Genomic DNA, 22,967 nt, shown 5'->3' on the forward strand with positions numbered 1-22,967 from the left:
GTAAATGGCAATAATTATTACTTTACTGGCAAATATAAAGTAGTGATCTGAAAAAAATTGGGCCTGAGAATGTACCCAGTTTGAGGTTTGTGTTTTGCTGCTCAGCAATGAGTGCAGATCTGAAGCGTGCATGCAGGTTGCATGGTGTGGGAGAGGGCGTGGCTTGTGTGGGAGGAGCTTGCAAAGGGGGCGGTGCTTCGCGCAGTACAGGCCAGGCGACGAGCTCTGAGAGGCGGAAGAGGAGGAACAGGAAGAGTGTTACTAACCAACTTGGGAGGGGGGGAGCTGAAAGGCGGCGTTTGTGTCTCTAAATGTATTTCTTTATCAGTTGTCCATTTATCGCTGGTTTTATGACTCGGTTATGTTTTGTGCAGTAAATACGGCTGGTTCGTGGTTAAAGGCATCTTCTTGGAGCTGTTCGTTATTACTCGGCTGCTTGAGCCTCCCCTCCTGCTGGGCGCTTCAGCTGTGACCTGAACTTCCCGTTGCGGGAGACAGAGCGGGGGGGAAACGGGAACCAGTGCGCGCAGGGTGGCGTTGAAAAGACTCATTTGTTTCTTGGTGAAAAGTAGCGACGATAGCAGATACCATTAGAACTCGCTGTTGTATTGTATTGTACTATATTGTATTGTATTGTCTTTTTTTTCTTGGCGGTTGTGCTTGTGTACCAACGCCAATGACAGCGCGGTTCACTGCTGCCGAGGGGATTTAATGGCCCCCTCGAGTCGGTAGAGCTTTTTTCTTCTCCCCCCGACGAAGGACCCTCGCTCGAAGTGCACTCGGGCGCTGTCCTCACCGGGGGGTTTTCTGAGTCAAACCGCTGCTTGGACTAAGAAAACAAGGGACAGGTTTCTGCCCCTCCACCACCACCACCACCTTCACCTCCACCACCTCCTCCTCCTCTTCCACCTCCTCCAGCAGCAGCACCACCAGTCACGCTGTCCGACTCCCAGGAGCTGAAACATGGCAGGAAATCTGAAGAAAGGCGGCGGGCTCATTGGCATGATGAAGGACGCGTTCCAGCCTCACCATCACCTCCACCACTCCCATCACCAACCCGGAGCCGTGGACAAGAAGACCGTGGAGAAGTGTTGGAAGCTCATGGATAAGGTAAGCTCCTGGTCTCCTGGTTGACACTGGAGCTGTGGAGAATGCTAGGCTCGCGCTTGCTCGAGACATGGCCCGGTCTTGGGTGCTAGCTTGCTGGCTAATTCAGCTAGCTAGCCTGGCCTGTGTGATGAGCTCTTGACTTGATGCCACATACAGTCAGCTAGCAGTAATGGTAAGATGTTAGCTCATCAGCTCGTGATCTCGAGATAGCTAGGTTTGGGAATGGATGTTTTTATTTTTTCTTTTTCCCAGAAATCAAGCAGCACACGGGAAAACGAGCTGTGTTAGCTCCAGCTAGATGGCTGCTGGCTGGTTTCTTTTGCTAAAACGCGATTCCTGATGTCTAGCTCTTCACACTTTTACCTGATGAGGAGTAAAAGCAGCAGGATGACTTATCACACACACACACACACACCTCACACCTCTGACACTCCTGGACCTTTGCTCTGTGATTGCTTCTTTAAAGTGCCCCTGACATCAAAATGGGGTGTTTTGTTTTGTTTTTCCCCAAGAAATTTTTGTCTCTTAAAGTCGTGGACAAAATCTTTTTTTTTTTTTTTTGAAGATATTCTCCCTATAATATATTCTATAATATATCTCTTTAGAGAAAACATTAACCTCGTTTCTGACAACTCATCCTGTACTAGTCTTGTGTTCGACCAATGAAATGCTCTCTAGTATATGTCCCGCCTCTGAGAGCGGGTCTTGCTCTACAGTAGCAGCATTTTCAGCATGTTTTTGCCATGACACTGTTCCCTCTTTCCACACATCCCTTAGTTGAGGAGTAAATGGTTGGAGTTTATTCGTATAAAGGTTGAGGTCGTGCAAGTTTGCGTTTATGTTACTGTTTGGAAGAATGCTTTGCTAGCTCAGACTGATTGAGAATTCTCTCATTGTACACCGCTAGGACTTCTTCAGCAGTTAGAATAAGTCATTTTGTTTCAGCACAAAGTCTAATATATGAAATTAGCTGGAAGTCTACCATTCAGATGCTTCAGATGGCTCCTGGTGATGACCTTGTGCGTCTAAAAAAAAAACCACCACAATATATTGTCATGTACAATATCGTCCTAAAATCAGCGAGCATAGGTGGAGGTGTTAGTTGAAGGGGAAAAAAAAGGGCTCTTGTTAATCTCTTCACTGTTCTCCATATCCAGCTAGTTCACTAAGCTACTGCCAGGTTTGTTTAGATTCACCGGGGGGTGTGGTGTTTCCCAAACGCTGTCGGCCATTGTATAACTCAAACATGCAGTCACTCTAGCTTGCTTTTTTTCAAAAAGGAAATACATCAACATATGGAATCAAATCATGGCTCTCAAGCCGTTTCCTGAGGACTGTAACACTCCCTTGCTCCAAAAATAAGTACATATAATAAATCATACCGCAGTCACTGGGTTCCTCCAAAATGCTATAAATTGTAGTAGTTTGGCTTTGATCGGATCATGTGACCAGATTTTCACGACAGACACACTCAGCTATTAAGGCAGAGCCGTCTACCTGTATGTAGCAATTACACAAGGACCTGCTCAGCTGATCCTGTAATTACGGTAATATTTTAGGAATGAACCTTATATAAACAGCTTAGTCTTGTTTCCGGTTTTATTCCACTGCGTGATACATGTCCTTTTAAAAGAGAACTCACTTTGAATAAAGGCAATTGCCAAACAAGTAAGCGTAAGTATACGAAGCAGCAGTGTTTATAGGCCTAATCAGACCTGTGTAATCATTTTTTCCATGTTTCAGTACATCTCAGTGGCTTTTGACGCTCAGCACGGAACTGCAGTTCATGGAAAAAAAATTGTGGTTACATGCTGACCTTGTGTTTCCGGTGAGATTCTCACCAATACACAAGCAAAGAAAGTGTTTGTGAGTGCTGACAGAAGACACGATTCACTCAAGCCCTGAGAACAAACTCACCAAATGCTTCTTTATTTGTTTTGTCGTGCCTCGACCAAGTTTTCTCACAGCCCAATGCAGCATGTTTCTTTAACATGCCAATTCAGCTTTCTGTGTGTTTTTAGATGAAAAGCAGAACTAACATCACGAGCAGCTCAGAAAAGAGAAAAGTTCCTCAATTATGCTTATATGTCACCCAGACGGACTTCAAACTGCTGTGTTAGTTCAGGAAGAGACCTAATAAAGCATATCCGCCGATCTAAGCGCACGCGCTCACTGGATAATTACGGGTTCTACTTGGAACTCGTTCAGATGGGAAAGCACTTTGTTGCGGGGTTCAGTGCAGAACCTGTAATTGTTCCACCTGTAGGCCCGTTAGTTCCAGTGAAGAGAAACTGTAATGCTACAGCACACAAAGACATCCTGTACAATTGCGTGCTTCCAACATTGTGGCAACAGTTTGGAGACGAACCACACTTGGGTGCGATGGTCTACAAATGTTTGGCCGTATAGTGCATGCCAGTGAACATTGCTGGAAAATTGTACAACAGTAACAACAAATTACCACCAGAGTTGCTAATCATATCAGTGTTTTATAGTGGATTTTTCCGTTTAAGGCTTCTTAAAGCGAGAGTGTGTCCACCCTGACAGGGGATCATTAAGCGGTTTGTCAACCTGTTCTTTGATTACATGGTTTTCCATGTCCTGTTTCAGGTGGGACACTTTCAATGAGTACAAATCCTAGTTACAGGAATTCCTGTTTAATAAACTGGTTGTCTATATGGTGTCTATGTTAGATATCTTCAGTGATAGATGTAAAGAAAGAAGGAATAAAAATAGCTGAGCTTCTTGAGAACTCAAACGGTTCATCCGGAAGTCTCAGAGATGGACTGTGCTGTATATGTAATCTCGATCAGAGCCAATCCTTCATCAGTTAACCACAGGTACCTGTAGCCCAGTGAGCCAGAAGCACCACCACTGAAATGTCCTGCAGCTTTGTGTAGTTAGTGGAAGAAGCTAAGCAGAAACATTTGCCATGCACTATTAGGATTAGATACTGTTAGGAAATCTGATAGGAAGCCCGGCTAAATAAATTACTGTTTGTTTCCTGTTGTTCATATCTTTGTTAATGAATGGCTGCTCTTTGATTTCTTCAGGCTAATCATTAGTTGAGACATACAGTAGGGTTATTCATTTCCTTCCAGTTCTTTTTTTTTTTTTTTTTTTTTTAACCCACGCTTGGCAAAGGATGTGTTTTTTTATGGTCAAAGCACTACTTCTCTAACAAGTGTGATATGGCGAGAAATGGTAACATTTGGTTGAAATGAAAGCATGGTTTAACACATCATGCAACAGCTTTCTTAACATTTCCATTCTGCTTAAGCTGTTATTCAGTTAAACAACCACCACAACCATTTGCACGTATTTGAATGCAAGTCGACCAGAAAAAAAAGGTAACAGAACAAATTACATGGCGTACACGAAGCTGTAGACTCGTATCCGATTTCTTTTGAAGCTGCAGAGCTTTCCGAACTCTAACGTGCCTCTAAGACTGCTCCGTCTTGTCTATCATTTAATCATAAACCTAAATTTTCTTACAGTATACGGCAAAACCTGCCGTCTGCATCCCTGTGATCTTTACATCTAATAAAACAGCACATAAAGCTGTGTAAAATACCCGAGGCTCTTTGTCTTTATGCGCTGTGGTAGATTGTTCATGAATTAAATGAATGATCAGCGTTGGGTTCAGGGGAGGCATGGTGGTGCCGTGGGTAGCGTCACCTCCTCACAGCTCCAGCACTCCCGGTTCGATTCGAAGCTCGAGTTACTGTCTTTCACAGGTGTCTCCCTGGTCCTCCACTTTCCTCCCAGTACATGGATTGGCTACTTATCCCAAGGTGTGAATGAGTGTGTACACATGTGAATGAATTGGCGTCCCATCCAGGGTGTATTCCAACCTCACGCGCAGTGACCCCGGGATAGCCCCCGGATCCGCCACAGTTACTGAAGAATGTTACTTCCAATCCCTAAATAGACGCTTGGTCCAAGTCGTGCATCTCTACATTAGAATCAGATTACTGTCAACATTTCTGATCGCTGCCAGACTGGGTGGTGTCTTTGTTCTGTGCTTGTAGGGCTGATTTAAATATTAAAAAAAAAAACCTGCTCACATTGAAGTAAGCCAAGGTTTGCATGTAGTATTTTTTTTATTTATTTATTTATTTATTTTTTTTATCTAACAGAGTTTTAGGGGCAAAAGTGTACACCGCTACATAATAAGGCTGATATGGCAGTTTATACCACTACAGTAGTGCAGGCTGTAATTCAAATCACAGGTCTATATTAATTCTACAGGGTGTCCCGAAAGTCTCCATACACTGGGGACTGTGTACCCCAGCACCATGTCAGTTGTGCCTTCGTCAGTGGATGTTCCACATCTCGGTTGGGCCACAACACTTCCAGTCTTTTTGAATTTGTTAATATGTTTGGCAGCAGTGTTGTGTGTGATGTGTTTGCCATGTTTCCTGCTAAAGTCCGTCGCAACCTTGCAATAGCTTCCCGATCCAGCCACGAGAATGATGTTCTTCTTTTGTCAAAGACATTCTTAACGGCTATCTGAGAAAAAATATAATATATATGTCTAAATATATACATATGTGTGTATGTCTGTGTGTGTGTGTGTATGTATATAATATATACATATGTGTGTGCATGTAAACACATACTGGAAGACATTTTCCTAAAAAGTGTTAATTTGCCCTCTGTAGGGAGACTTTTGGGACGCCCTGTATAATATTATCGTTTCTCAGGGACGTGACAGATGACCGATACATTACAGAATCTAAGGCTAAAAATAAACAGGTTAAAAATCATTATTTAACAAATAAAAAAAAACTATACACTTTGATATGGTGAAGCTTATAGATTATTTAATATTCATGGAAGAAGTCTCCAGTGTCAGTGCTTTGTAAAGATCAGATGTAAAGCTGTAACACTAGTTTTCTGGCACGTCTTGAAGATAGAGGACTTTGCACTTTGTGGTTTATTGGTGGCATGACAAGCTGCAGTTCTTTTTTTTTTCCACCTTCTGTGAGAAGAAAGAGAGGCTGGTGAGGGGAATTACTATTGATAGCTGCTATAAAGTAAGTGATAACAGGAAGGAACTTGTTTAGCGGCTATAACTTCAAATGGATGAAGTGTCGTTTATATATAATTAATACATTTAAAAATTGGTCTTAGTGTTGGTATATTGCAGTGGGGTAAAAGGAATAAAACATCTGGAAAGATGTACTGTTTGGAAAATAATCAGCTTCGGGGTGGTAAGAGCAGCTCTGCTTTGTGTCAGGGCTGCTTCGCTCTGCCACGTCACTGATCGTTTTCCTTTAACAGCGTCCCCCATGTGTGATCCTTACTCCATATGAGTATTGTGCTGATGAAATTGTGGGCATCAGACTTTGTCAATATATTTTTGTATTTTTTTTTTGGTCTGTTAATTGTTAAAGTGTCTTAAAGTGTCAGCACTGTTTTGCAGGCACTTTTAGCAAACTGAAATGGAGTGGAGCAGGACAGTGAAGCGTTAACGCTTGCGTTGGTGTTCTCAGACTTCAAAAAAAAAAAGAAGAAGAAGAAATCCAGGCAATAAGTGGAGGCTACACTGTGTGGGACTGTGTGCATGCACATACATATATGCATGAGAGAGATAGCGTGTCTGCGTCTCTGTGAAGTTGCATGCATGCTTACTGATAATTCAGAGGACATGTTGTGACAGTGGCGTTATCTCCTGCTTGTCAGGACTGTGCTAACTCGTGTTTTGGGAGCGCATGAGCTAGTAGGATGAAGATGAGCGTGAGCTGGGGTCTGTTGTGTCCTCACGGTGACGCCGTTTATCCCCAAACCCAATCACAGCTGCTGTCGGACTGAAGACGGAGGTTTTCTCTGCAGATAAGAGCTGCTCGCAGGCCTTGCTTACTTCCTGCTTGACTACCACCCTGACTCGCCGTTGTGCAGCTCTTCAGCTGCCACCCCTGAGCCAATTGAGCAGATCTCACTTTCCTACCCACGTATTGATCAATAGTACAGAAGGTGAAGATGCACAGCTCTTGTGCAAGCAGTAGATCAGAAAGTGTCAGTAGCTCTGAGCAGCAAGCACAGCTAAATGTTAAGAAGCTATCAGTATGAGAATTTCAGTAAGTGCGTAGTAAAATGAGGAAGTCGTGATTGCATCTTCTGTAGTTGTGTTTCCTAAAAACATAGCTTAGGGTGGACAAATTGCTATGACATCCATAAGTAGGTTGTGTAAGCTTTTCATTTAAGTCACCAGGGTTTTTTTAAATTTATTTTTAATTTATTATTTTTATTTACTTCAGTCATTCAGCAAGAAAAGGGAGAATCTCTCTATTGACTTTCTACATTCATTTGAAATTGGTTCATACGTTTCTTGGTGGTGGAAAGGAATTTGATGCTCTTTTTCTAGTTCCTGTCACCTGCTGCACTACACACGCAAACTGAGCATGTGGTCTGGCTGGTGCTAGGATTTTTTTTTTTTTTTTTACTCAGCATATTAATTAGCTTTATCTTCTCTTCAGATTCTTTCCAAAATCAGGAATATGAAGGGATGTGGAAACAGAGACAAAAACGGGACAAAATACAGTACAGTGCAGCACAAAGGCTGTTTTAACTCTAATACTAGCACCACACAGTCACCTTTTAATCAAACGCTGCGTCAAGCACTGAGACTAAATGCTAGCCAAAGACTTTCTGCCTTTTTTTTTTCGGTCCAGGTCTCAAACATGATCTGCTTCATCACCAGACGTGGATAAATCCTATGCCTGCATAAAGTTGCGAGTCTGTATTAATGCACATAATTAGCTTGTCATCATTTCGAGTTAAATTATCTTGCAGATATGTACATGGCAGGGGAAGTAATATACACACACAACTTGTCATGTTGTTTTCAGGAGTTAGGATAAGAGAGATGGTTTGAATTTTATGGATTTTACTCTCTGTGAAAGAAACATGGGGTTTTCTCTATTGACAGATGCCAGATTCATTTCCCAAACATGCTAAACCAATCCTAGTTTGAATATTAGAAGCGGTTGTGTCTGTCTCAGTGCATTTTCAGATAAATTAGACCCAATTGTGTTTCTTCCTTAAAGGAGATTTTCCAGTATAAGACTAGCATTAAAAGATGATACTTGTGTAGTTTATGCACAGCATTTTTGCCAAATTTCACTATTCAAATTTCACTACAATAACCAGCATGCATTATATAAATACATGAGTCACTGTGATTCTTCACCACAAGCAACCAACAATTAATGATAGTGGGCTTGTAAGTAAGAAATACATGCCAGTCGTAATGTAGCAGACAGAATATTCCAGAGTGCGGGCGAGGGGAACATGAACGCAATCAAGGTGAGCTCCAGAGTCCAGCATACCTAAGTATTTTTTTCAAGACGAAAATTCTTTGCAAAAAGCAGGTAACTGTGATTAGCTATTGGGATATCTTTTAAAAAAAAAAAACAAACAAACAAACAAAAAAAAAAACCGCAGCTGCAATTCCTTTAAATTTCTATATAAAACAGTTCCAACTTGCCTTGACTTCCTCAGAGTGTCTGTCTGAGGTAAGACTGAGGTAAACTTGCTAATTTTAGCTTTTGCTATAATGTTAGTTTCTTGCTTTCTACGAACGTGAGTTGTATGCTAGTTAGAGTGCTCAGATGAATTTGGGAAGAAGTGCTTATCCTAGGCTTTCCTGCTAATATGTCTTTTTTATATATATGTGTACTGATGTGTGGTTTATTTATGCCTTCGCCACTAAATGGTGGAGATGCTATGTTTTCAGATTATCTGTCCATCCGAGATTGTCATTAGCGCGATATCTCAACATCATTGTAGTGTTGTAACCAGCAGATGAACTGATTAGATTGTGAAATTGATCCAAACTTGGTCAAATGGCCAAAGTAGTTTTTCTTCAGATGCTTCAATAGCTTCCTTCCTGTTTATAGTTTAAGAGTATTTTAAGCATATTTCTGTCATAAAAATTAATAGCAAGAAGGATTAAACTTGTTGGCCGTGACGGCATCCTCGTAGACGCCTTTGGTGCCGAATTCTTCTTGTTTTCTCTTCTGTGCTGCAAAGCGTTCATGTGGTCTGATCTTTCACTAAGCAGGAGTAAATCAGACTCATCTGAAAGGGTATTTCTGTTGTTCAGGTAGTTGATGCTTTTCACTGTAATGCTGATCTGAGAAAATTCAGCAAAATTAGCCTTTGTTTTTCTGTTTAGATTCCTTTCAGTACCATTAATCTGTATTTCCTTCTGCTTTAGCTAGTCAGGCAGCTAGCTAAAAAAACAAATCATCAAAAATTCAGCAAGTGGCTTCCAGTAGTCTTTCAAACTTCCAGTAGTCTTTTGTCCTCTTAATATTCTTAATAGGGTTTTTTTTTTTTTTTTAATTAGTCTTATTAGTGAGGGAACAGCTGTTTATAAATCGTATAACACAAGTGATAACAGGAACTTGTTTTGCGAAAGTTCTACAACAGTAAATGTAACCAGTATTAATGAATAAAAAGCATTGTGTCATTCTTTAATAAATAAAGATTGTTAGCCCTGGTGAATTGCTGTGGTATAAGAGGCAATAAAACACTTTGGGTATGCTATTATAGGAAAATAAATGCTGGGATGGTAACAGGAACTCTGCTTCACATCAGCTGATCTTTTAGATATCTATATCTATATCTATCTATTTATATATACACACACACACTCTTAGCGGTCACTAACACCTGTACACCTACGCATTTATGCAGTCATCCAAACAGCCAATCTTGTGGCAGCAGCACAATGCATAAAATCCCACAGATGCAGGTCAAGAGCTTCGGTTAATGTTCACATCAAACATCAGAATGAAGAAAAAGTGTCATCTGTTACTTCAACTGTGTCATGGTTGTTGGTGCCAGATGGGCTGGTTTGAGTATTTCAGAAACTGCTGATCTCCAGAGATTTTATATATATACCCACATACAGTCAGGTCTGGAACTGTGTGGACAATGACAGAGTTTTTTGTGATTTTGCCTTTTTACAAACAAGCAACAACTGAAAGTGGCAGCAGTGAAGCCTGGCAAAGCAACTCCACGGAGGAAACTCAGAATTTGGGTTTTGAGAACATGGGCTCCAGACTTCAGGCAGTCACTGACTGCAAAAGATTTTCATCCAAGTATTAAAATTACGGTTATATTTACAGTCATGTCACTTTGTCCAAATACCTTTGAGCCCCTGAAAATGGAGGTACTTTGTTGAAAATGGCTGTAATTCCTAAATGGTAAATGCCATATTTTTGTGGAACCTCTTAAAGTAAAGTCTACACTTCGATCACATCTTGATTGTTTTATTTCAAATCCGTTGTGGTGGTGTATAAAGGCAAAATCACAAAAACTCTGTCATTGTCCAAATACTTCCGGACCTGACTGTATGTATGATTTTGAGATCCATCTTTTCACACTGAGGACAACTGAGGGACTCATATGCAACTATTACAGAAGGTTCAAACGCTCACTGATGCTCCAGAAGTAAAAAACATGCATTAAGAGCTGGGGGTTGAAAACTTTTGAACAGAATGGAGATGTGTACATTTTTCTTATTTTGCCTAAATATCATATTTTTTCATTTAGTACTGCCCTTCAGAGGCTACAGAAGATAGTTACATGTTTCCCAGAAGACAAAATAAGTTAAATTTACCCTGATCTTCAAATTCAAAAAGTTTTCAAAAGATGGATCTCAAAATCATACAGTCATTGTTGGAAAGGGTTCAAATACACAAAAAATGCTGGAAAACCGAAGAATCTGTGGGACCTCAAGGATTTTTCTGAAGAACAGCAGGCAGTTTAACTGTTCAGGACAAACAAGGGACTCATGAACAACTATCAGTAAACAAAAAAACATGGATCATTCAGGTAACAGCACAGTATTAAGAATCAAGGGGATGTAAACTTTTGAACGGGGTCATTTTTATAAATTCAACTATTATTTTCTCTTGTGGACTATATGTAAACATCTTTTATGTGAAATATCTTATTCAGGTCAGCACTAAATAAACAATAATTTTGTATGAGCCCTCTTATTTTGGTAAAATAATAAACATTTTGCAGAAATATTTAAAACAAAAAAAGTAAATGTTCAATATCTTGAATATTTAATATTGAAGATTCTGTACTATTTCTAGGTCTCTGTTTAAATGTAAGCAATTTTTGATACTAAGCAATTTAACTGCTTTGTACAAAAGGTCAGATTTTGCTCATGCCTAATCTCTTCTGCTGAAGCATGTGTTCAGACGACACTCTGATCTAAAATGGATCATAAGGTTTTGCACAAACTCGTGGAGTCCGTGCCAGCTTGAGTGTACACTGTCATTAAAGCAAAAAGGAGACATATCAAATACTAAGAAACTCAAATTCATATCACTATCTCAAAGGTTCTACTTTACACTCAAGTTGTTGTCAATAATATAATTTGTAATGAAAATGGTTGCATTAAATTAGAAAAGAATGAAAACAGAAGCAGTTTCACTAGTGCGCTCAGACTTTTTGGACCCCTGTGTGTGCGCGCGTGTGTGTGCGTGTGTGTGGATTACTTACACAAGGAAGTTAGTAGCTGCTAATGAGACCAAACAGCACGTAAACAGCAGCTTCCTTCTGACACAGTATTGTTCTCTGCAGTTAGACGTACCAAAATGGTATTTGAAAATTTTGTCTGGTTGACAAATATCTATCAGTGTGTCGAGTGCCTTCAGAAACCCTTCCTTCTTCATGTAGCACATTTTGATATGCAAATGATCATGATGATTCAATGAATATTTCAATTATTACTTATAGTTAATATACTGATTATAATCCTGCGACTTCACAACTTACTTTCCCCTGAAGAGAGTTGGCAAAAGTGGTTATCTGTTAACCAGACAAACGTCCAGCAGTCAGAGGAGTGGGTGTGTTTGTGCCAGACCTTTAAAATAGGCCCAAATGCTCACACCATCGGAAGCCACTAAATCTGTAAGACAAGCACCTGGGCTAGGACTAGCTACACATTATCTCTTTAGGGGTTAAAGTCTTTATTATTGCAGTCCCATAATTTACAATCGGTGCTTTACTGCAAATTTTCCGTCATGAACTCTGGTCTGGTCCTGCTATGCAGTTTTTCTCATTTTTACTTACAAAGCACACAATTACACGATTAATAATGCATAGTTTTGAGGTTTCTATCTTTGTGCAGTGCGGTTTCACAGCGATGAGAGATGAATGAGATATTCTAAGAAAAATATTTTATTTTTATGTATAAAATAGTAGAGTACCAGATTTAAAGACTGAAAGCAATTATTGTTCTCATGTTTGTCATAGTTTTCAGCTTTAGTTCACTATAAAGCAACGGTGACACGGTGCAAATTAATTTTATGGAAACAGATTAAGAAGTGCCCTATGCTTTAAAACAATGAAAACGATCACATTGGAGCACACTGCACAACTGTGGAGTCTCGAGTGGTTTATCATGACAGACAGAGCTGTTGGTTGATGACTGGATTGTGTACTCGTCACTTTTTCAGCTTCATGCAGTTCAGTGCTTCATGTGCGCGCTTAGTACTGTGTAATAAAACTGAGTGTAAGAAGAAGCAAATAGCAGAAAAAAATCTGAAAATCATGGCTCCTAACTGATGAGTACACATTATTTGCTTGGCTGGCATCACCTTAAAAAGAGAAATGGCAAACCAGAAACTATTTTATCTAAGAGTGGTAGATTATGAGCAAGCTGCCACATGCAGTGTTTAAAAGCTTATATCCAGCTGCTTTCATTGATTGGTCATGTAAATTATAGTGCAGAAGAATGTTAGAGGAAAACATGTGTAAACATAAATTTATTTCAAATCATAAACATTTCTTTTATTCAGTTCAATATGTTATTTTCTTATTTTAACTTTATTTGTGGAATAACTGGACTGTTTGTGTGTAGGTGGTGCGATTATGTCAGAACCCTAAGCTGGCCCTGAAGAACAGTCCTCCATACATCTTGGACCTGCTACCTGACACCTACCAGCACCTTCGCACCATCCTGTCCCGCTACGAGGGCAAGATGGAGACACTGGGTGACAACGAGTACTTCCGTGTCTTCATGGAGAACTTGACGAAGAAGACGAAGCAGACGATCAGTTTGTTCAAGGAAGGCAAAGAGCGCATGTATGAGGAGAACTCGCAGCCAAGGTGAGCTTGGATGGGTTTTATTCAGACACACCAGACATGATGGCAGCGCACTGATAATGCTTCATTCAAGTGTCGCAGATGCTTTTACATCTTTGCTCTCCACTTCAGTAGCCTCTCCCACACACTTCTGTCTTCCTGTTCACTGTTGGCCAAGCCATATTTACACAAAGCCTGAAGCTGAGGTGTTTGCGAGTCCGAGGCACGACTTTAGTTGTGCGCAGCCGATCACTATTAAATGAAACTACACACACTGTATGTAATAAGGTAACATCTATTTGCATGCATGAATTGAAAGCATAAAAACAAACATATAACTTCATTTGGTAGATATCTGGCTAGAGGGAGAACTCGCTTGCTATTTAAATTCACTTACATTGCTGGTGTGTTTTAATGGGTCTTGTGTAAAATGTGTTTTGCCATTACCATTAATTTACATTCGAAGCAGGGTCAGTTCTAGGGGGAAAAAACTTTCTGCTGAGGCCGTGGTGCAGGTGGTCTTTTTACATTTTAACTTCTACAACCACCTTTTTCCAGCATTTGAAATCACCATTCAGAACCTAAATGAACCCAAACTAAGTCTCCTTTATTTAGGAATTTTCTTGGGACAAACCTATGTTTGTAATTAACATATTTTACTTAAAACAGACTTATTCCACATATCAACACTTGAACCCAGGACTATTTTCCCTGTGACAGAAGAGTTGAACTTAATCATAAAACTATACACTCTGCAGAATGCAAATGTATATTTTGAACATTGCTTCTCTTTAATTATGTTTTTCATTATATTAAATTATGGTACAGCTATTTTCTGCTGTTTAAAATTGACATTAATTGTAAATTGACATTAATGTCCATCATCTCAAGTCTTACTGCATTAAAACTCACTCAGACTCAAACATTTGTGTAGTGGAAATACTAAAGTCAATCTGAGTGACTAAAAGTCAGGTTCCAATCGCTAAAACTCGGGTCTCAGTGGCTAAGACTCTGGTTCCAATTGCTAAAGCTCTGGTTCCAATCGGTAAAACTCAGGTCTTAGTGGCTAAAACTCCTGTCACACCTCTCCCAGTTGCTAAAAGTCAGGTCTAGTTGCTAAAACTTGATCCCATTCGCTTGGTTTGAGTCCCAGTTGTTTAACTCGGGTTCATGTCACGTAACTCTTTTCGCAGTGTCCCTACTCGGGTCTCAGTCCCTAACCCATGACCCGTCAGTAATGTGAAGTATAAACCAAAACCACCATATAAATCTCCTACTTACTGCACACAACACCTTGCAGTTAAACGTAAATAAAGACGTTATCCAAATTGCAATAATATGTTGCATGCAAAATGTTGGCATTCTTGCTGACTTCTTGTCAAAGTCACAAACACGTCCCAGTCACTAAAACTCAGGTTAATAGTGCGTACAGATAAGAAGTCTGTCACTACCCTCAGTGGTCCCTGACTGCTGTTCATTGTTTTTAGAAGTGATTCTTGACTAGAAGAAGCAACATGTTAACATGAAGTCTGCTGCGTGGGAGGTCCATCTAAAAGCAGAAGCTCTCAGCAGTTGTGAAACTGTTTGTCATGTTGAAAAACTGTTTGTATTGTTGCCTTTTAAAGGCACCAGCCTTTACATTTTCAAACCTAACAATGTCTCTGTGTTAAGAGACAAACAGCCTAGATCCGTTACTTATGTAGGACAGATTTTTTTTTTTTTCAATGTTGTGAGATTGTATCTGTGCCACAATGGTTTGTGTTACTGCATTATGTTCAATGCAAATAGTTGCAGCAGAAAGAGGAAGTGCTCTGCTTGGGACAATCCCCGATAGATAACAGACTTGCTTTAAAAGTGATCTGAACTATTTATTTTCAATTCACTCATCCTGTCTCTGTCTCTGCTGCTTATTTGCTCTTTGCTGAATGTTGTGTGGCTCATTTGGTCTTTCTACAGTGCAAATCATTCCCCGAAAAAAGAGAAGAGCTCTAGCATTGTTTCTCGTTTCAGATCTATATTAGTCACGCAGGTATAATGAACTGTCCAAGGTGTCAAAGCATTCTGGTTTTGTCACACCATTCAAACATTTATCCATACAAGGCAAACTGTTAGTTTTAATGTTCCCCAGCATATGAAGAATTCTAACGCAAACCCTCTGAGGTGGACAAATCAGTCCAGTTCCATCAACTCCATGTGTATGTTTAAAGGTGATACACTTCACGGTAGTGTGACGCATCTCAGTGCTGTAACTATATCGCACACTTCGGACACACACTCCTCCTATGCTAAACACATCAACTGGTTATTCATAGAACGCACATTACTAGGTAGATTAATTGGCATCCATGCATGACAGACGATCTTTTTGGAAACACACAGGTATGTGGAAACACGTAAAGTCAAGCGCAAAGCCTTCATATAACGTAAATAAAGATAAACATAAATAAAGGTGCTAGCTAGATTTTAGTAATATCTGTTATGTGCAGAATGTTGGCCAATGATTTGCTGACTTCTTGTCGAAGTCACTAACACGATTTGCTACATCATCATATACTCATTGGTTTATCTTAGCATGGATTAATGTTCTTAACTAGCTAACTTACCCACTGTATGTTATTATATTATCTTAGCTACTTGACAAGGTGAACAGGACTAATGTAGACGCTTTTGTTTTGTAGTTTTGCAGTCATAGCTTGTTGGAGGTGGGACCATCTTTACAGAGTGTTATTGGTGTTTTACTGATGGTATTCCCATCCTGGCCAGTGTATTTACATTTCTGTCAAAAGATTTCAGTCAAAACGGCGTGAAGCTACTTGCTTACAGACGTAAACTAAAATTCATCCCTATTTATTTACTTTTTTTTTTTTTTAAAAAAAGAATGCAGACTATCTTCAGGACTTGTTCAGGAATTACACATTTTATTAGCTTACCAGAATAGATAGTAGTTTACTGTTTTATAAGCCTTTTTTATAATCAAAGTAATAACCATTATCAGTAATCTGTATTCAAGTGTTACTGGAAAGTGCCGATCACCTTTAAACCTTTTTATAAATAGTAATTGGCCAGCAGGCGTCTCAGCTCATTCTGGGCCAGATGCGTGACATTATATATGCGAACTCTGTAGAACCTTGTGGTTTATTACATTTTGATATCTATTAAATGGTACATTTACTGATTTCTCCACCATATGGATGTAGTGAATTAGATGTTTATGAGGGCTGTTTATTACTTTTATCTCTATGAGGGATCTTTACGCTCTGTTGTAGTTGCCTAAATAAGGCATTATAGCTAAGAATAATGTGCTGTAAAGTAACGAGTCTGTGCTGGTTTTTCTAGGAAACCATGGGCTGGTTTTGAAAAGTCTGTTTTTCAGTTCCTTAAAGCAACTCGAGCGACTTGAATTAATCTGAAGAAGAGAAAGGCAAGACAAAAACCTCAAAGCATGATGCTTAACCTAGAGCTAGTCTAACCTTTGGTGTTATTCTGACAGGTTGGTCATTTACTTGGCTTGTTATGTCCGAAGCATGTAACTTTACTTTTAATGACAGCATAAACAGCTAGACATTTTGGATCTTGAAGCTGATCATTGTTTCTATAAATACTCGAGTTATGTTTCTAGAGCAAATCATATTTACCTTATAGAGCAGATGATTAGGTTGGGAAAGTTGCCTGTTTTGAACCTCTTACATTTCCTGGTATAAGTTGTTTGAATATAATTGCATGCTAAAATTTGGATGGATGTGGTTGTAGTGGTGATGTGCTTGAGCAGTGTGTAAGGAATCTATGACTAACACTTGGTATACCGGTCACACTGTGTCTCAGACACTGCTCTTCCTGTTAGCAATTGCACTTCCAGTTCCTTTTTTCTCACAGTCCATCCAGACTGCACTATCAGCTAGACTCAGTGGGGCTCGGGCTCGTGGAGGACATACTGTCTCACTGCGAACTCGTAGTGCTTCAGTTTTGTTGGAGTTTTTTTAAAAATATATAATTAACTTGTGTTTTTTTTTTGTTTTTTTTTTGGGCATCCGCACATATATTAAGCCGCTTCTTATAATCTTTAACGCAATCTAGTTTGTTCTGCAAAAAGAAACAGGTGGGAGGAAGTTAAACAGCAAGATAAATGATTACACCATATGTGTTGGTGCACAGGGGGGTCGAGTCTTGCTTTGATCCAGAATGCTGAGATTTACACGAGGTAATAGAAGCAGATGGCATATAATTCTCTCTCAAATTTTTAGCAGCCTGCACCTGACAATACAAGACGTAGAAGAAGATAATCTGCTGCTCTGCTTCTAATAATTATTTGATGTCGTTATTTAAAAATAGATTTTATGTTCCTTTTTTTTTTTTTTTTTTAATAAAGAAATAATGCAATTTATTCAAAAGAATTTCCAAAAAAAGATTTGTGTATTTTTGTCCGTACGTCTGTTCTAGTTGCAAATAATGTCTCCTAATGTAATTGTGATCATTAATACTACTGATCAGGATTACCATGTGGTCAGTGACTCCTAAACCCTGTTATAAACGCCGCAGTCATGACTACTATTGCCTGATACATTGATATAATACAAAATAACACGAGTAAGATATCATACGTTTCTAATGAACCAGGATTAAAACCATACAGATTAAACCAAACATCAAGTTTTTGGAATGGTGCGACACTGATATAAAACGCTGATTTTATAATTAATATATAATTAGTACGGTATAAATGCACAATCAGGGCTTTCACAGCCTTATACCGGTTTGTTTTTGGCATCCTCACCAGATTATTTGCTGGTAACAAATGTCTTAAAGTGGATTGTTTTGGATTTGGTAGAACTAAGTGGAACAGCACCACCAAAAGTCACAAAAATACAGAATGGGATGAAGACGTGAAGCAGGGGCTGATGTTTTTCCAGCCCAGACTGTAGATATGTGTCAGCATATCAGTGTCAGACATGCCAGAAGGTGAATCTACACCCAGAGATCTCTGTTTAATCTGTTTCATTGGATATTTTTCAGCCCACATCTCTGAGACATCCATAACACATCGTATGCAGTGATTGAGAAGGTACACATGAAAAACAGTTACAGGTGTAATGAACACAAAAAAGGTGGATTATTTACTCAATTATCTTTTTTTTTTTTAGAAACTAAATGTAGACTAAGCACACGTTGTCCAATCAAATGAAATGAAACTTGCATAATCGAACTGTTTGGTTTGAATAAAAGGATTACATCTTTTCAGTTTAGCATGACTGGTATTTGGAGGAAATAAACACGAACCCAGTCGAATATTACAGACTTGAAAGACAACAAAACAAACAACAGAAGAGAAATCAGGAATCTGCCTTTAAGTATGTTTGTGTAATAATTTGCCGCACAGCATTCTTATTATGCGGTAAAGACTTTGCGATATAACGCATTGCTCAACCCTAAGTTTCATTGTCGAGCTGCTGATAGATATTAGATTTTATCTCTTCCGTCTAACATCACTGAATGTAATCGTATGCAAAGTGTGCAACCCCCAGCCTACATGCAACTAAAAACAAAAACACAACCCCAACAATAAATTTAGGAAGCCTGGTTCTGTAGGAAAACCACAGAACATATTATTGGTATTTCAATGTAATTGCATACGTAATATCAATTTCCAATGCTGTGCGTGTGTCATTTGTTTTCCATCAGTTTTTTTCTACTGATGTTTCACATATATTTCACTGCTCTTCTCTCTGATCCAGCTTTAACACTGCTGTGCACAAAGGTGACCTATCCTCCATTATAATGCAGATTAGTCCATTAGCACCAAGAGCATGTGTGGGATTTGCAGTTGTGTAGTCATGCACTTAGCACTTGCCTTATCCTCATATCACTGCCTCGCAGTTCTCACTGGTTTTTTTTTCTTTCTTCTTTTTCTTGTTTTTCGGATGTTTGTCATCGTCTTCCTGAATTTGCAAATGATCATTTGTGTTTTGCATTGTACTGTTTAAAAAAAGAGGCTACATTCTGTTAAGGCATGCTGTTTTCGGTGTATAATTGTGTCTTGGTTTTGTGTGTCTAGACTCTGTTTGAAGAGGACCTTAAACCAGGGGCTAAATTTAGACCACAGTGGCATTGCAGATTCTTGTTCTGTGTAAATGCACATGGGGTGCCGACTAATCTAACACCCCACTGAAACCCCCCAAGGCAATCAGCCTTATCAGTTTGGCTATCATTTCATCTTATCTTGGACCTAAAAGTTCGGTATGAATGAGTCATCTATGGGATATGTAAAATGCAGCAGATAAAATAACGAGCCATTGAAGCACATTTTCGAGCTGAACACCAGGCTGTGTGGTGTAACTGACTCTTTGTGCGATGAGATGGTGATACAGTTTCCTTCAGTTCAGGCTGCCAGTGTAATGACACGAGTGCATGTGTTGTGGTAAAGGTATCTCTTTTGTACTTGTACTGCATGTTTAGTATCTACATCCTGTTACGCTGTACATTCTGTGAACTCCTTTTTGAGCTGAGCAATGAGTAAACCTCATCAGTGAAAAAGACGCAGCGGCACACGATGAAGACTTTCGATAAAACAGCGCTCAATGCAGACTTTCTTCGTTTTGTGGGATTACCGCAGAAAATGTACAGAACCGTGCACATGGCTCATATTTTCGTATCTTTTTTGTTTCGTTTTTTTTTAACATTTTTTCGATATTAAATTGATTCAAACCTTCATGCGCCATATGCCATTTGAAATTCAGCACTTATATGTAACGAGAAATGCTTCTATCAGCAGTTCATTTTTTACTTTATGCACTACAGTCTGCCTTAAGTTGTTTTTTCACCCATTCATTACCCAGGTGCAGAGGCTATGTAAAGCCCTTTTAATTTTAAGTAATGAAACTATTATAGAAACCAAGATAATGTCTTTTAAATCACCCTTTAATCAGGATCTTTCATTTGTTCTTTAACAAGATCACATTAAACCGCACAAGCGTGAACCACTTAAAAGAATGGAACTGCTAAATGACCCCATTTCATGAACTTCCTCACTGGAGTATAAACTCGTTTGGCCATTTTTACCCACACCGCTGCAGGCTAGCCATGTGGCTTTTGGATGGAAACACGGGTGAGTTACAGCATGCTGTACCTTTCCCCTGCACTGAGCCCGGGCTGGCTTAACTGCATCATGTTTATTTATACTCTCACGAGTGCACTCGCAAACCCAACAACAGCACAATAGTGCACTTCCCCGTTTGCCCTCAAGACCTAATAAAAAAAAAAAAAAAAAACACGCTTTGTTCCCTTTTCCCTTTGTGTCGTCTTTAAATACTCTCGAAAGGAAATAAAGACTTTAAAACGTTATCGAAGCTGTTAAAGTGCAAATTTGCAGTGAATGGATGCTCCTTTAAAAAAAAAAGCACCGACAGTGGACTTAAGAAGCCTCTCGTGTTTAATTATGGTGTGAATGTGTGTGCAGTGGAGTGAGAGGCTGCTGTCACTGCTGTTTCCTGACAGATCTGGTGTGAAGCCAGTTCCGGAGAGTTAAATTTGTATAGTGATGACTGTGTCAAAAAAGGAAACCCAGGAAACTTTAGTTCAGAAATTGGGTGCATCCTTATATATTCAAAAGAATGTTGTTGTAGTTTTATATATATATGTTTATATATAAAAGCTGGATTAAATCCTACTTGAGTCTCTCTCAATGCCCAGACCAAATAATAATACTTATTATTATTATTATTATTATTTTTTTTTTTTTTATTATTATTTTTTTTTTATTATTATTATTATTATTATTGTTGTTGTTATTATTACCACCATAATTAAGCCTATATACAAGATGGCTGCATTGTGTTTCCTGTGTTCATGCGGGCGTGGCAGTTGTGCAAACTGTACGTGACCCCATGCTCATGGTGCAATACAGGCATAAGTGCAGGGGCAGTATAATGCAACAGTTTCTCTCACTGGGAGGATATACGCTCTATTGTTGTGCCAAGATTGGTTTAATGGCCTGAAATGCCAACTGCGTTGGTGCTGCTGTGGCTGCTGCTTTCTCAACATGCGCGTCGTAACCTGCTGAACGCCAGCCATCTTTAACTTGTTGTGCAAAAATAGGAGGAAGCTATCAGAGATTTTCAGTTGCTGGCTAGGTATGTTTCAGGTCTGACCTGCCCCCTGGTGGACGGAGCTTTTAAGCCTTTAAATCAGTGATCATCACCCTGTCGAGTGTGATCTATCGGGTGGTCACCGAGGCATGTTCAGTAGTTCGCAACCTTCCATGTACTGTCAATGATTGCAACACATTTTAAAATTTTAAAAAAACAATACGCAGTTGTCAAATATTTACTGGTTGGCTAGATATTAACCAGTGCGTATTTAAATGGTGGTTTGCAACTGTATGGGCGGAGAGTAGCCCAAGAAAAACTTTCATTCTGGCAGTTTTCGAATTAGGTTTCTTCAACCTGCTGTTAAGCTACATAGCTAGCTAATGCTAACTCCATATGTGTACTGTCAACGAGCGAACCATAGACGAGCAGCGAAAGAAGGCGAAATATAGCATTTTCATGTCGAAGGGGAAATGGAGTTTGCTTTTACAATGGTGTCTGCTTGATATCACACCGGGCTTTGGCATTGTCCAAAAGGGGTAATTAGATTAATAGGATAGGAGAGAAAGGAATTCAAGAGTTAAACTCGGTTTTAAAAGCCCAGCAATCACTTTTCACAAAACCCACCGAGAGAGCTAAAGCTGCTACCGAGGCTTCACTCAGGGTTAACCATCTCCTAGTCAAGTACAAGAAGCGATGACTGTCACCAGCGACACATTATTCACAGACTATAAAACAAAGAAGACATAAAAACAGCAATTAAGAGTGTGCCGCTGGAACTGTGTAACTGTGCATGTTGCATTAACATGTTTCTGTTCCTGTTGTTGCATATTGGTATTTGAACTGTATTACTGTCTGACTGATTATTGAATCCTGTACTGGTAGATGAACTGCTTTACTGTTACTAAAGTAAAATGGCATCACTCTTGGTGGGCATTTTGGGGTGGGTTTTTTTTTTTTTTTTTTTTTTTTTTGGGTGGAAAAATATATGTATATATATACTGTGGTAGACCTCAGTTCAAATTTTGACTTCCATAGTAATCTTGTGCTCAAAACCGTTGAACACCACAGCTCTAAGTGGACAAAAAAAAAAAACTATCCAGGCAGGAGTGTGAACAAGGTAGCACAGAAGCAGTGCACGCATCACGTCTGTTTAATAAAAGTGATTAAAATCTGTCGCAGCAGTGGAACTATTTCCAATTATAATGTTGTAAGATTTTATTATATTTGTTTGTTTTTTTAATTTATAGAGCAAAAAGCATTATCTTGGTTTTTCAGTGTGTCTGCTAGTAAGTAAAAAGTATTGTGAGACCTGCATTATTTCATATTAAGAATTAGATGTGTACAGCCTGCCTACTTTTTTAGAGTACTATGTGTAGATCGGGATTATCTCAGTCACAGTGAAGCCACTCGAATCATTCTCATCTTTCTCTTTTCGCTATTAAAAAAATCCTACTCGCCATTACCACACAATTGGCTTCGGTAAAATTGTGTATATTAAATGATAAAAATTCTGACGCGGAGTTGTTCTCATGCTTAGGCACTAATTGGTTGAGTGAGCAGGAAAGAAGTCACTTCAGCCTCTGTGGTTGGGGTAAAAGTGTAGCTGATAAGCAGACGGCTAATTCTGGTTGGTGCTTTGGTACATGTGAAGTCAGGTGG

The 22,967-nt window shown here is 39.3% G+C and overlaps 1 protein-coding gene across 1 annotated transcript in view; it reads left to right on the top strand.

Moving 5' to 3' along the window:
• The first annotated feature begins 226 nt into the window (after positions 1-226).
• Positions 227-22,967, top strand: part of cbl (Cbl proto-oncogene, E3 ubiquitin protein ligase) — a 46,170-nt gene continuing 23,429 nt past the window's right edge. Inside the window, exons 1-2 of the mRNA XM_026924404.3 lie at positions 227-1,110; positions 13,004-13,251. Coding sequence (XP_026780205.3) covers positions 964-1,110; positions 13,004-13,251 — 395 coding nt within the window. The 5' untranslated portion in view covers positions 227-963. The remainder of the gene's footprint in view (positions 1,111-13,003; positions 13,252-22,967) is intronic.

The sequence above is a fragment of the Pangasianodon hypophthalmus genome, chromosome 14, assembly GCF_027358585.1.
Source record: "Pangasianodon hypophthalmus isolate fPanHyp1 chromosome 14, fPanHyp1.pri, whole genome shotgun sequence".
Lineage (NCBI taxonomy): Eukaryota > Metazoa > Chordata > Actinopteri > Siluriformes > Pangasiidae > Pangasianodon > Pangasianodon hypophthalmus.